The 16,039-nt window shown below is 41.7% G+C and overlaps 1 protein-coding gene across 9 annotated transcripts in view; it reads right to left on the bottom strand.

Annotated features, from left to right (window-relative positions):
* LOC105464103 (senataxin) overlaps positions 1-16,039 on the bottom strand; it is a 103,307-nt gene that overhangs the window by 65,977 nt on the left and 21,291 nt on the right. For 8 of the 9 annotated variants that reach the window (XM_071078497.1, XM_071078495.1, XM_071078499.1 and 5 more), the window contains 5 exons: positions 13,932-14,151; positions 11,941-12,060; positions 7,703-7,874; positions 7,478-7,565; positions 2,420-6,595 (listed from right to left, as the gene is read on the bottom strand). In XM_071078497.1, the coding sequence (XP_070934598.1) occupies positions 2,420-6,595; positions 7,478-7,565; positions 7,703-7,874; positions 11,941-12,060; positions 13,932-14,151 (4,776 nt within the window). The remainder of the gene's footprint in view (positions 1-2,419; positions 6,596-7,477; positions 7,566-7,702; positions 7,875-11,940; positions 12,061-13,931; positions 14,152-16,039) is intronic. The other variant, XM_024787443.2, reaches the window with a different exon arrangement.

Below are 16,039 nucleotides of genomic sequence, written 5' to 3' on the forward strand. Positions count from 1 at the left end.
CTAACACGGTGAAACCCCGTCTCTACTAAAAAATACAAAAAACTAGCCGGGCGAGGTGGCACATGCTACTCGGGAGGCTGAGGCAGGAGAATGGCGTAAACCCGGGAGGCAGAGCTTGCAGTGAGCTGAGATCTGGCCACTGCACTCCAACCTGGGCAGTAAAGCGAGACTCCGTCTCAAAAAAAAAAAAAAAAAAAAAAAAAGGCTGAGACTACAAAAATGTCCTGAAGAAAATAAATCTTAATAAGTACCTTTAACTCAGGAAATAAAAGTATGTGTCTATCCCTCATAGGGTTATGAATGGCTTCTAAGCAATTTAGTGCTTTCCAGCGAAAATAAAGCAACTCCTGCTAAAACGAAAGTACCTTAGGAAAAAAGAAAAATAATAAAGCAACTCTCAACAATGGCTAAAATTTGGGGCACAAATTGATCAAAAGATTAAACATAAAGCACATTTATGAAGATACACTGACTCAAGCTATCTAAAAGCCATTTATCTCACCAGGTACAGCATTAACAACTCACTTCTTTTGTAGTAGACTTGTCCCTTTGTACATTACACTTCCTTCTCCAACACTCCAATCTTACTGTTATCAGACTGTCTTTGCACTCCACTCTGCCTGAACATACTTCCCACAGTTAACTCCCAGTCACTTGGGTCTCAGTGTAAATATCATCTGCTCATAGAGGTTATCTGATCTCTCCAGAAAGTATCCTGTCCCCTTCGTTCTAGATCATACTAGAGTCTTTATCTCAATCTGAAATGGTCACTTCCAGAAGGAAGAAACCTCATCTGTCTTGTTCACCACTTCATCTCCCACACTTTTAAGAGCACTTGGCACACACTAGGCACTCAAATATCAAGTTAACGAACCATGACTACTTACCTCAACATTGTTAGTTTTAAGAGTCTTACTGTATTTGCAAAGATTTCTTTTGAAGAATAAGTAAAAATTTGCTCCCACCTCTTACCTGCCTTGAAAACACACACACAAAAATCCTTCCAAACGCAACTGAATGCTTACACTAAAGAATTATTTGCTGTTTTTCTCAAATTTTAACTGGGAATCTTATCGTTTGTCAATTCTACTTGAGTAAGAAGGAGAGAAAAACCAGAATAGGATGTGCTGGGGTTGGGCAGGCTGTTACACAGAGCAGCTGCTATGAGGAGTAAGAAACTGGGGCCGGGTGCGGTGGCTCACGCCTGTAATCCCAGCACTATGGGAGGCCAAGGCGGGCGGATCACAAGGTCAGGAGACAGAGACCATCCTGGCTAATACGGCGAAAACCAGTCTCTGCTAAAGATACAAAAAGTTAGCAGGGCGTGGTGGCATATAGTCTCAGCTACTCATGAGGCTGCGAGGCAGGAGAATGGCGTGAACCCAGGAGGCGGAGTTTGCAGCGAGCTGAGATCACACCACCACTGCACTCCAGCCTGGGCAACAGAGCGAGACTCCGTCTCAAAAAAAAAAAAAGAAACTGGGAAGTCTGATGTGTAGAGAAATTTAGGATTCATTACTACTACTTTGTGTTCGATGTAATTCACCCTTGGCTACCTCCTCAAGAAAACTACAGCAGAGGTCTCTGTTATTTACAAACAAAACAAATGCAGATGAGAAACTATCTCCTCTGAGAAGTCCTCCTTTACCTGTGTATCAATAAACATTTCCTTCAGTGTTACCTCTGGACTTGGTATGTTATTAGCACCCCGAGTTGTGTCTATTAACTCCAAGGAGCAGAGGGTTAAGTGTTTTCAGCCAGGCACAGTGGCTCATGCCCGTACTCCCAGCACTTTGGGAGGCCGAGGCTGGTGGATCACCTGAGGTCAGAATCAGAAGTTCGAGACCAGCCTGACTAACATGGTGAAACCCCTTCTCTACTAAAAACACAAAATTAGCCAGGCCTGGTGGCACATGCCTGTAATCTTAGCTACTTGGGAGGCTGAGGCAGGAGAATCACTTGAACCTGGGAAGCGGAGGTTGCAGTGAGCTGAGATAGCACCATTGCACTCCAGCCTGGGCAGCAAGAACAAAACTCCCATCTCAAAAAAAAAGTTTCCTCTGTATTGCCAGTATCTAGAACAGTGGCTGGCACAAATGTCTGTTCAACATGAAATCTAAAAGCAGTATCTAAATCAAAAAGATCAATTATTTTAACTATACTTTTTTTTTGTTTTTCTTTTGAAACGGAGTCTCGCTCTGTCGCCCAGGTTGGAGAGCAGTAGCGCGACTTCGGCTCACTGCAACCTCCGTCTCCCGGGTTTAAGCAATTCTCTGCCTCAGCCTCCTGAGTAGCTGGGATTACACGCACCCACAACCATGCCCGGCTGATTTTTGAACTACACTCTCATTTTCACTCAGCAAGGTAAAGAGGTAACTTGAAAAGTTTGGAGAGGCATACAAATGAAACACATACTTACTGTTTCAAAAGTATTCAATACCACCAAAGGGAAAAAAACATTAAAATAATCTCCATAATTGTGAAATCTGACAGGCACAGGTCTTGAGATGGACTGACAAAGACTTGCAGGGGGCCCACACTGATCAAAGTTCAAAAACATTTCGTATTTCCATTTTAAGACCTCTTTAACGAAGGTGTCAGAGACAGACTGTGATGACAAGAGAATGTTTACTGGAGAGGAAGATGGAAAATATTTGCTTTCACCAAATGGAACTTTGCAACCTTGCCTGTTGGAATTATTCGGAGACTGAGGATGAAGAACATTGCTCGAATTTTTCATTTCACCCACTGGCTTCTGAGCTACGAGGGGAGCTGGTTGTGGTACTTTCAAAATTGACTGTATCCCCTTTGACTTATTTTTTAGAGATGGTGAAAGTGCTGAAGAAGTTTCCAAAGATTTAGAAAGACCAGCAATTCGTGAAGTACTCTTTGAGCTAAAAATCTTAGCAGTGGTAGGTCTCAAAGGTTTAGATGCAGAAGGAGGCAAACCAGGTTTACGAAATACATCGTCATCTGCTGCTTTCACTTCAGAGTGTTGTGGGCAGTATTCACCCTGGTTTTTTGTGGTTTCAAGACAATCTTTGTACTTACACTTTGTGCCACTCAAAGATTCCAACTGAGGCTGACTTACAGAATCTTCTTCAACCTGAACTGTATCTTTTCCATGAATTAGTTCAATGAATTTATAATTGTCATTCTCCATTTGTGAACATAAATCCATATCTTCAGGATCATTTTGTGTTAAAAATAAGTTATCTTCTTCTATATCACTGCTGGAGTCAGGCGCTCCCTCGTTCAAAGTTGCTATCTCTGTATGATGTGCTGTCGAATCACCTCCCCCCAGAGGGTCCTCTGAAGTACAGACAATTACTTCACTTGTTGGTATTGTTCCATTTAACACTATAGAATCACACTGGTTCAAAGGGCAAGCACCATCAGTCGCTGGAGACCCATGTTTTGCTTTTATGGTTTCTGGTTCAGAAGGCATGCATTTTATTAATTGTTTTTCATTACTGTTGGCAAGTACCTCAGTTCCTCCTGTACAATCATAATCTGACCTATCAGATTCTGGTACAAGTAAGTCAGAATTCTGTGCTGTATGAGGCCCTGCTCTTGTAGTATCTGTACTTTCACAATCAGAAAGTCTTTGTCTATTTTTTTGTGATTTGGGTCTGATCTGCCTTTGCATCTGAAGTTCTTGACTAGTCAGCAGTTTCTTATTATTTCTGACAGACAGGTTCTGAGGAGAAATTAATTTAGTCTTTTTTCGAGTATCAACTACTCCAACAGTTTTGCCATGATCACGTAACTGAGCTACATAATCCAAAGATCGCTGGGACAACTCAAATGCCCTACGAGGACCCTTTTTCAGGCCAAGTTTCTCCACTGTTGAAGTTGGTTCAGGACACTGACGAAATTTCTTTGGTGGCACTATAGCAGGAGTTGTCCTACAACTGAGGTAATTTGAACTTCTATTCTGTCCTTTTTTGGTATCCGAATGAGTTTTCTTAGGGGTCTTAGAAACTGGAACTTTCCTGATGGGTTCTGTATAAGTACAAAGCTTTGAAGATTTCTTTTGTGAAACCGTAGTGGCTCTCTGAATACTTGAATTGGGAGTTGTAGTCCTTCTATCTATACTTTTAAAATCATTTCCAGTAAGATCTCTCTTATTAGTATCAGACTGGCCCTCATTTCCGACAGAAGATGAAGGCCTCACAGGATCTTCAGGAATTGGTTTTTCAGTTCGTTTTCTCTTAGGCTTTTTTACTTCAGTTTCACAAAATTCCTCAACAGAAACACGACTGCTCTGTGGTCTTGCGTGTTCTTCAATACCCTCTGCCCCTTTTTTAACAACTTCAGATACATAATCTGTACAATCCTGACCATTTGTGGTATTGGCTATAGGAGTCAAACATTTTTTCTCACCATCTTGAACTGAATTATTATTGTCTAGATGATCTTGCCAAACGGAAAACACTTCAGATGCACTTTCAAACTCAAAACACTGAGAATCAGATTCCTCAAACTGAAAAAGAGACTTCGTCTTTTCTTCCTTTACTGGATTCTTTTCCTCCTTGACTGTTGAAATGTGCTGCTCTGGACGTTCCTTCTCAAAGCATCTTTTGTCCTGTTTAGTGAGTTTCTCAAGACTCAGGATTCTTTCATCATCATCATCATCATCAGAATCTGAAATAATAATCACCTGTCCACGGGAGGCATCGCCAACATTATTTTGGTTAGCTGTGAAACATCTTTTATCTTCTTTTCCTTTCCTTTGTAGCTGGGATGAGTTCTGAGGGGAATCAGATGGAAACGTGATAACACTGGCTTGAGCTAGTAAAGATAATTTGTGAAGGTCTCTGTCTATCTGAGAATCCGTTAAGGTGTCAGATTTAGGACTGATGCCAGGGGCCTGTTCTCTTGTCAAGTTAGAATAAATCACATTGGTACTATTACTCATCGCCTCATCTCTTGATTCAGGTACAGTCATAAGATCTTTAAAGGAAGATGATTTCTTCTCTAAAGTATTGGCCATTTCTGTAAAGGGGATCGAATCTTTATCATCAACATGAAATTCCTGTATTTCACAACTGTTTTCATGGGAATAGAAAATATCTAACTCTTCATCATTCTTTAATTGCTTCTCTTCTGGCAATAAATTGTTTTGAGATTTTTGTTCTCCATTCTTATTATCATCCAGACCACCACTAGGGTCTAAAGAAAGATTGTGTATGAAACCACCTCCTTTCTGAACTCCTGTATCTTTCCTTGAATAGAAACGCTCAATGTTAGATACAGTCAAATTTTTGTCTAAATTGATAGTATTATTGACCAAAGTACTCTTCCTGTGTTGCTTCTTTATTACATGTGATAACTTTGCACAGATTTCATCTTTCTGTACCTTAGTTTTTCGTTTTGAGGTTTTAGCAAGAGCATCATCCTTTAAAGAGAAATCTTCATTTGATGTGGACACTTTTTCCAAAGCATCAGTCAACAAACGTGTTGATACTATTATTCCTCTGTCACATCCCCTTTCTGGACCATTTCTTGAAGTACAATCCTCTGGTGTATATGAGGAGTTCTCCTTTACAGACTTCTGCTTCCTTGTACTTATTTTAATTTCATCTTCAGCTCTTTCAGTAAAAATGTTTTCACTACTCTGCTTTAAGCATGACCCAGCTGAGAGCTGGTCTTCTAGTTTCACATCCTTTATATAATTTTGCTCATCATTGTCACCTTCTATAGTGTTATCTGCTTTGATCAGTACACTGTCTTGCGCTTTCATTGGTTCTTTAGAAAATGTTGGGCTGGAAGCTTCCAAACAATGCATATCTTTTCTAGACTTCTTCCCTATTTGTTCACTTTCTTCTTTATTATAAGATGCAGGAGAGGTTTTACATGTAGAAGTCAGATCCACAAAAGTGTTACATGGAGGTGCTTTGAATTTTATGTTTCTAATAATTTGCTTTAAACAAGTTTGTAGCTCGTGGGTTTCCTGACTAGTCAACTGCCAACCTAGAGATAAATTTCCTCTAAGGAATAAGTTGAGTTTATCCCAGAATCGCTTGCAAAGAGATTGCTGCCCAAGCTGATAACCTTCTTTAAGGAGACTTCTAATCAGCTGCACACAAGCAAGTTGTACAGAGTTCGATGGCATGGAATGCAACGACAGTGATGATATCATTGCTGTTCCTTTGGAGCAATTTCCAGATGATTTCTCAGAACTCCGTGTAAATGCAGTGGTAGGAAGCTTGGCACATTTGACGACAGCTTCTACCCATTGCTGGGAACTTACCCACAGCAAATGTAAACATTTTTTATTTCTATGCAGTTCAATCACTGATACCAAAATTAGAAGAAAAAATTCAGTGACTTTGTCACACATGGCATCTGTTTGGTTGAGGACATCTTTGACTTCAGAGTACAGATGATGAACAACCTCTACTATGTAAGCCACACCCAAATCCTTAAGATCCATGAGGGACTGGACAAAAGGGATGAACCACAGAAATGTGCTGTTATGAACACGCATGTCTTGACCAATATCTGACTGAAGCACACTGGCTAATGTTTCCATTTCTTCATACATGTTAGGACAATAATCTGGGCAAATGGCTGTTCTCCATCCAGAATCCTAAAAGGAAAGAAATGCTGATGTTCAGATAAATAAGCACCACTTATGACAGGTTCAACATCCAAGTCGTTAAGAAAAATATGTCTCCCAACTCTCTTATTTTGGTTTACCACATCATTATTATGGTATACAATGGAATGGTGTAATTGTGGCATACAATTATATCACAATCGTAATATACCTAACTCCAAAGAAACTAAAAATATAAACTGAATTTTGAGGTTAAAGTTTCATAAAAAGACAAATTGATAACACTTTTATGTACTCTCAGCTTTTTTCCACTAGCTAGTTTTGATTTCTAGTCATACCACGTATGTCCCCATAAACTTTCCATCTTCCCTAAATGTACTTAGAAATTAATTTTCCAAAGTATACACACTGTAGTTAGAGTCCATCTTCCCCAATGCACAATACACCTGCTGTTCAATGAGAAGGTCTTTTACAAAGTAGTAGATTGAGAACAGCTACATATCATAAAATCAACAACTCAACAAATTATATAAAATAGTCTACACGGCCGGGCGCGGTGGCTCAAGCCTGTAATCCCAGCACTTTGGGAGGCCGAGATGGGCGGATCACGAGGTCAGGAGATCGAAACCATCCTGGCTAACACGGTGAAACCCCGTCTCTATTAAGAAATACAAAAAAAAACTAGCCGGGCGAGGTGGCGGGCGCCTGTAGTCCCAACTACTCGGGAGGCTGAGGCCGGAGAATGGCGTGAACCCAGGAGGCGGAGCTTGCAGTGAGCTGAGATCCGGCCACTGCACTCCAGCCTGGGCGACAGAGCGAGACTCCGTCTCAAAAAAAAAAAAAAAAAAAAAAAATAGTCTACACAACACAAAGGCAATAAAACAGCATCTGAATTTTCAAAGTGTTTTATACCTTTTTGGTCTTTTCAGGATTATAATTGTATACGATCTGGCTGCAAGTCACCATATCATCCAAATATGACTCCGGTTCTAACTTGGTCCTTAAATATTAAGAATAAATAGAAATTACTGAAATTAAGGGGGGAAAAAAAGGCAGAAACACCTCTTGTTAAGAAATTCAGTGGAACACACTTTCTTACAGAGATGATGTATAAATCCTGACATTAGCTGAACTAACCTTACAGAGCTGTTCCGTATATGTTGGATCTCTCTATTGTAGCTTGCATTGTTGATAATGGTTTGAAATGCCTCAATAGGATCAATAAGCTGACCCCAGACCTTAGATCCAAGGCGGTCCAGAATCACCATAAAACAGTGTAATGCTGGCCAGAAAGGATCCACACTATCATCTGAAATACAATGGCACAAATCGTTGAATTACTAAACAGTTAGAAAAACATACTAAAATACATTGAGAATTAAGCATTCTTTATCTAGTGAGTAGTAACCAAACTAAAAGCCAAGCAACAAATAATTTAAAGTAGCACGCCACCAATCCTTAGACACACATAGGTTTTAAAAAGCAGGTACATTTTCAAGATTTTTTTTCAAGCAATACTATGATACTTCTGAAAAAAAAAAATTAATGGCAAATTATTTAATGGGCAAGAAAACAGTAGAACAGTCTAGGTAAACACAATCTTTTCACACCCTATTTGCCATACCAGAAACAACCTTTTCTAACTTAGCTCCTCAACCCCTCCCAAAACTTTGTAGTCCCATCCTCCAATAACTAACAGAAAAGAAGATGAAAAAATATAAAGGAAAGAGAAAGAAACTTGGTATTTACAGATCTACATGAAGCCCACAACACAAGAAATTCTCTTTCAGCATGATCCTGAATTTTGTGTCATGCAGTTAGTGTAAATGACTAAAATCTTTTTTTTTTTTTGGCAACAGAGTCTTGCTCTGTAGCCCAGGCAGGAATGCAGTCGCGCGATCTTGGCTCACTGCAAGCCCCGCCTCCCAGGTTCACGCGCTCTCCTGCCTCAGCCTCCCCAGTAGCTGGGGCTACAGGTGCCCACCGCCACGCCTGGCTAATTTTTTCTATGTTTTAGTAGAGATGGGGTTTCACCATGTTAGCCAGGATGGTCTCGATCTCCTGACCTTGTGATCCGCCCGTCTCGGCCTCCCAAAGTGCTGGGATTACAGACGTGAGCCACCGCACCCAGTCAATGACTAAATTCTTTAGCTAAGGAGTAAGGCAAAGATACACACTCTTCATCCGTCCGTATCTCAACGTGGCTTTGCTATTATCTACTTTTCATCCAACTTCCTGCTTCTCTATTAGATATGCAGTAGCAATATACTGCCCTACTCAAAGACCTTCAATGGCTACTTAATGTCTTCCAATAAAATTCAAAGTCCTCAGTCAAGAACTTAAAAGATACTGATCTACTGTTTATTTCCATTTTTATTTTTCATATTTCTGTAATCATATACTATCTACAGCAAAAATAGATCACTGCCTTTTTCCAAAATAAGCCCTAGAATGCCCTTGCTTCTAGCACAACCTATCAAAATCCTACTCATCCTTAAAAGTTCAGCTTAAATGCCTCCTACTATATATTAAACATTCCCCCACTTCAGTCATCTACAGTACTCTTCTAAGGCAAGTGCTGGAATTCACTCAGTTACTGCTAGTTGGTAAGTCATCCTAGAACTTGGGACTTTCCTTTCCTCATACTTCTCAGACTTTGTCACAGTCATCTGAACTTTCTTATATATTTTTCTATCCTCCACCGCATCTGAAACAGTGCCTGTGTCTAGTAAGCTTACAAGAAAGAAAGTAGCTAGGTGAAGACCATTATGAAAAGTTTCTCAAAGAGGTAATTAAAATTTTGAAGACGAGGCTGGGTTCAGTGGCTCACGCCTGTAAATCCCAACACTTTGGGAAGCCGAGGCAGGAGGACTGTTTGAGGTCAGGAGTTCGAGACCAGCCTAGGCCACATAGTGAGAGCTGGGTAACGTGGCACATGCCTGTGGTCCCAGCTACTAGGGAGTCAGAGGCAGCAGGATGACTTGAGCCTGGGAGGTTAAGGCTGCAATGAGACCTGATTGAGCCACTGCACTCTAGGGTGGGTGACACAGTGAGATCCTGTCTCAAAAGAAGGGGAAAAAAGGCCGGGCGCGGTGGCTCAAGCCTGTAATCCCAGCACTTTGGGAGGCCGAGACGGGCGGATCACGAGGCCAGGAGATCGAGACCATCCTGGCTAACACGGTGAAACCCCGTCTCTACTAAAAAATACAAAAAACTAGCCGGCGTGGTGGCGGGCGCCTGTAGTCCCAACTACTCGGGAGGCTGAGGCAGGAGAATGGCGTGAACCCGGGAGGCGGAGCTTGCAGTGAGCTGAGATCCGGCCACTGCACTCCAGCCTGGGCGGCAGAGCGAGACTCCGTCTCAAAAAAAAAAAAAAAAAAAAAAAAGAAGGGGAAAAAAAAAAAGGTGCTTTTTTTTTTTTTTTTTTTTTTTTGAGATGGAGTCTCGCTCTGTTGTCCAGGCTGGAGTGCAATGGCCGGATCTCAGCTCACTGCAAGCTCCACCTCCCGGGTTCACGCCATTCTCCTGCCTCAGCCTCCGGAGTAGCTGGGACTACAGGCGCCCGCCACCTCGCCCGGCTAGTTTTTTGTATTTTTTTTTAGTAAAGACGGGGTTTCACCGGGTTAGCCAGGATGGTCTTGATCTTGTGACCTCGTGATCCGCCCGTCTCGGCCTCCCAAAGTGCTGGGATTACAGGCTTGAGCCACCGTGCCCGGCCGCTTTTTTTTTTTTAAGATGATAAGGGAGCTAGCTTAACAGAAAGGACAGAGTTATACATGTAGTTAGGCAAAGGGAAAGAAATGAACAATTTACGCAGTAAATGTTGGCAAAAGAGTAACAGCCTTAATCAGATATAATCTAGCAAGAAAATATATGCCACAGGCCAGGCGTGGTGGCTCACACTTGTAATCCTAAAACTTTGGGAGGCCAAGGCAGGCGGATCACATGAAGCCAGGAGTTCAAGACCAGCCTGGCAAACGTGGTGAAACTCCATCTCTACTAAAAATACAAAAATTAGCCAGGTATGGTGGCGCATACCTGTAATCCCAGCTACCTGGGAGGCTGAGGCAGGAAAATTGCTTGAACCCAAAGGCAGAGACTGCAGTTGGCCAAGATTACACCACTGCACTCCAGCCTGGGTGAGAGAGAGAGACTTGGTCTCAAAAAGAAAAAACAAAACAAAACAAAACAAAAAATATATATATATGCCCTATCAACAAAAGAATAACAATATATTTATATCAGAATCTCCCACAGATGAGTTTATATACAACATTCAAGTTGCATGGGGAAGAGAATGAGGGGAAAAATTATATTCGTTATGTTTTCATAGGATCTGGTATACTTGGTCTTTATTAATTCATTAACTTCAAAAAGATTCGAAGCACTTATTTAATTACAGATCCTTCACGATTAGCATGATACAAGCATCAGCAAAAGGAGGTCAGGATCTAATAATAAAGACAACTACAAGTTTTAGGCCTCATTATCTAGACTATCTAGAGCAGCATATCCAAGAGAATGTTCTGTGATCATGGAAATGTTCTGTCTATGCACCGTTCAATACAGTACAGGGTACAGTACAGGCACGTGTGGCCACTGAGCCTTGAAATATGACTAGTGGGACCAAATAACTGCATTTTTAATTTTAACTGACTTAAATTTGTTTTAATAATCACATGTGGCTGGCAGTTACTGTATTAGAGAATCACAGAGAAACAAAGAGGCAGGCAAAGGGAGGTCATGGGACAGAGAAAGCTTTTCCCACAATGTTAACCACAATGTCATTACAAATGGGTGTCCCAGAGGTCCTGATATTTATCCTACCACCAACTTTTTCATCATGAAAAAGTAGATTAACTTCCCTTCTTCTATGGAAGGAAGGTACTGAATTAAATTATAAAGGTCCCTTCTGATTTAAAAGTCTGAATCTGGGCCCAGCACTGGTGACTCATGCCTGTAATCCCAACGATTTGGCAGGCCAAGGCAGGCAGATCACCTGAGGTCAACAGCTCAAGACCAGCCTGACCAACATGGTGAAATCCCGTCTCTACTAAAAATACAAAAAAATCAGCCAGGCGTGCTGGTGCACACCTGTAGTCCCAGCTACTTAGGAGATTGAGGAAGGGGAATTTCTTGAACCCAGGAGGTGGAGGTTGCAGTGAGCTGACATCCCATCATTGCACTCCAGCCTGGGCAACAAGAGTGAGACTCCGTATCAAAAAACAAAACAAAACGAAAAAGTCTGAATCTATTACTAAACCAGAAAAACTCTTTTCTCCACCACATGCACCAATTCCTGCAAAGACACTATCGTTTTAAAAGTGCATCATCATCACCATACTCAAAAGCATTCAGCAAGTAAAATTTATTACCATCTGATTGCCTCTCCATAGTGTGAAGAATCGATTGCATAAAATCATTTTGTTTGTCTGAGCCCAACAATAGGGAATCCATGGCTTGTTCCTCAAGAATGGTCAGCAACATGCAAATACCTGTAAGATCATTTAGAGTTATATTGAATTGATGAAATAATACTATTCTAATGCCTGGTTTAGTTTGCAAAAGAAAAACAAGGCAGGAAGATGAAGCAAGATAGTATTTAGTTTCTCAAACACTTAAGTCTCAGATATTCATACACAACTGCTCCCAAGTAACAGAACTTTAGACTAATTCAAGTGTCAAAGTAGAAAATGGTTAGAAAACAATTTCTAAGATAACTACCATATAAACTGTATCTCATCAATATAAGATGCCTTCAATTTTAAGATGTACCATATTCCATATACCGCTAAGAAAGAAAAAAAATCACTGCCAATTACGACACGTGACCTTAAGATCTGGAATCAAGGAAATGGTATAGAAGTATTTTGAGGCCGGGCGTGGTGGCTCATGTCTGTAATCCCAGCACTTTGGGAGGCTGAGGCGGGCAGATCACGAGATCAGGAGATCGAGACCATCCTGGCTAACACGGTGAAACCCTGTCTCTACTAAAAATACAAAAAAATTAGCTGGGTGTGGTGGTGGGTGCCTGTGGTCCCAGCTACTCGGGAGGCTGAGGCAGGAGAATGGTGTGAACCCAGGAGGCAGAGCTTGCAGTGAGCCGAGATGGCGCCACTGCACTCCAGCCTGGGCAACAGAGCAAGATTCCGTCTCCAAAAAAAAAAAAGAAGTATTTTGAGCCACTATAGGACTTGTAAACAATGCTGACAATTCTTCCTACCAGGAAAATTTAATATTTTTAAGAGACAGGATCTCCCTCTGTCACCCAGGCTGGAGTGCAGGGGCACAATCCTAGCTCACTGCAGCTTCAAATTCCTGGGCTTAAATGATCCTTCCACCTCAGCCTCCCAAGTTGCTGGGACTACAGGCGTGCACCACCATGCCCGGTTCTACCAGGAAATATTTTACACACTGAAAAAGGAGTATTAACAATCAAACCCTATTTAAAGCCAACTATTACACTAATATTTTGTTAATAAAATGTGTCCTTAAACAAGATTCAATTCATTTGCCAGTGCTTGAAAATGTACCTCTTACTACACAAAAGTTTCTAGGATATAAATACTGTTTAAAACAAGGTATGTAATAGTTAAGTCAATTTAATGACAGAATAAGAACTGGGAACTATAAAATCATATCTTTAGCAAGTTTTATCAGATTACCAAAAGAGAACACTTCCCTTTTAGGACAATCAAAAACTACAGGGTCGGGCGCGGTGACTCATGCCTATAATCCCAGCACTTTAGGAGGCTGGGGTGGGCAGATCACTTGAGGTCAGGAGTTCAAGACCAGCCTGGCCAACATGGTGAAACCCTGTCTCTACTAAAAATACAAAAAATTAGCCAGGTGTGGTGGCATTCCCCTGTAATCACAGCTAATCAGGAGGCTAAGGCAGGAGAATTGCTAGAACCTGGGAGGTGGTGCAGTGTGCAGTGAGTGGAGATGGTGCCACTGCACTCCAGCCTGGGCAACGGAGTGAGACTCTGTCTCAAAAAGCAGAACTATATGAAAATACTAAGTGGCCGGGCGCGGTGGCTCACGCCTGTAATCCCAGCACTTTGGGAGGCCGAGGCGGGCGGATCACAAGGTCAGGAGATCGAGACCACGGTGAAACCCCGTCTCTACTAAAAATACAAAAAATTAGCCGGGCGCGGTGGTGGGCGCCTGTAGTCCCAGCTACTCAGGAGGCTGAGGCAGGAGGATGGCGTAAACCCAGGAGGCGGAGCTTGCAGTGAGCCGAGATCGCGCCACTGCACTCCAGCCTGGGCGACAGAGCGAGACTCCGTCTCAAAAAACAAAAAAAAAACAAAAAAAAAAAAAAAAAAGAAAATACTAAGTATATTAGTGTAGGAACAATACTCACCTAACCAATAGCTTTTGTAGTTGGTAGTATCATACATGTGTGAGGGCAGAAGAATTAGTTTACCCTTCTCTAGGACAGAAGAAGTATAAATGTCTGGACTCTCTAGAAGTCCCAACTCAATGACTTTAAAAAGGCAAATTAAAACTTCTTGTAAGTCATAATAATCATCTCTGTCCACTTTCCCCAAGTTTCTTGCAGTCAAGATAGCCCAACGCCGAACCTAAATGCAGAACATAATATGTTTATTACTTAATTCAAAAAACAATGGTCTACATACAGTAAGAACATGGATAAGAAAACAGGATTCTCCGCAGATTTTAAAAGACATGTGAGATACTAATTAATGCAACCTGTAGACCTTCTTCGATCCTGATTTGAACATACGAGTCCTAATAAACAGTTTGAGACAATCCTTTCCATTCATTCAAACACTGACTGGCAACACAACATTAAGGAATTATTCTTTTAGATGCAATAATAGTATTTTTCTGGTCGAGCACAGTGGTTTACAACTGTAATTTCAGCACTTTGGGAGGCTGAGGCATGCAGATCACCTGAGGTCAGGAGTTCAAGACCAGCCTGGCCAACATGGCAAAACCCAGTCTCTACTAAACATACAAAAAAATTAGCTGGACATGGTGGTGCACTCCTGTAGTCCCAGCTACTTGGGAGGCTGAGGCAGGAGAATTGTTTGAACCTGGTGGAGAGAGGTTGCAGTGAGCCAAGATCATACCACTGTACTCCAGCCTGGGCGACAGAGTAAGACTCCATATCAAAAAATATATATACAACAATATTTTTCGGGTTTTTTAAGTCCTTACCTTTTAGAAATACATACTGAAATATTTTGTGGATGAAATGCTCTGATGTCTAAGATTTGCTCTAAACTAATCCAAAGGGGAGTGGAATGTTGACCACGTATTGATAAAGCTAACTGATGGATTATGGGGGGTTCATTACACCATTCTCGCTACTTTTATGTTTATCATTTTCCATAACAGAATGTTCAAAAAAGGAAAGAAAACACAAAATGAGGAATCTCAAAAGAAATCAAAGGCCGTTTCTAAATGGCAAAATAGCATAAAGAAGTGATTTTAAATTTCTTGGAGGCTATGAATTAAATTTAGTGCTCACAACCAGCCTTAAGAAAAAATAAACTAAATAAAACAAAAATATTGAGTGCATCCTTCATAGTAAAACTATTATTTTACAAAATACATTATATAGGCACATGTATACTTTTTCACTACAGATTGTAGTCAAACAGTTGGAAAAACACAGACCCCCACATGAGCTCTATGCCAACATAAGCAACAAATTATAAACTACAGAAAAGGTTTTGGAATCCATGAGTTCTTTCTTTTTTTTTTTTTTTTTTTTTTTTTGAGACGGAGTCTTGCTCTGTGCCCCAGGCTGGAGTGCAGTGGCGCGATCTCAGCTCACTGCAAGCTCCGCCTCCCGGGTTCACGCCATTCTCCTGCCTCAGCCTCCCGAGTAGCTGGGACTACAGGCGCCCGCCACCTCGCCCGGCTAATTTTTTGTATTTTTTAGTAGAGATGGGGTTTCACCGTGTTAGCCAGGATGGTCTCGATCTCCTGACCTCGTGATCCGCCCGTCTCAGCCTCCCAAAGTGCTGGGATTACAGGCTTGAGCCACCGCGCCCGGCCTTTTTTTTTTTTTTTTTTTGAGACAAAGTCTGGCTCTGTCGCCCAGGCTGGAGTGCAGTGGCATGATCTCGGCTCACTGCAACCTCCGCCTCCTGGGTTCACACCATTCTCCTGCCTCAGTCTCCTGAGTAGCCGGGACTGCAGGTGCCCGCCACCACGCCCGGCTAATTTTTTGTATTTTTAGTAGAGACGGGGTTTCAGTGTGTTAACCAGGGTGGTCTCGATCTCCTGACCTTGTGATCCGCCTGCCTCGGCCTCCCAAAGTGCTGGGATTACAGGCTTGAGCCACCGCACCCGGCCTGGGTTCTTACTGATAAGTGGTAGAAGGGGAAAAAGCTCTTGATTACTGTACAATCAATGTCAAGTGGTAATTAGTAAACATGCAGAGTGCTGGAGTTAGGAAATTACCATCTTGCAATCATGATAGAAAAACTGGTTCAG

Source organism: Macaca nemestrina, chromosome 14 (genome assembly GCF_043159975.1).
Source record: "Macaca nemestrina isolate mMacNem1 chromosome 14, mMacNem.hap1, whole genome shotgun sequence".
Lineage (NCBI taxonomy): Eukaryota > Metazoa > Chordata > Mammalia > Primates > Cercopithecidae > Macaca > Macaca nemestrina.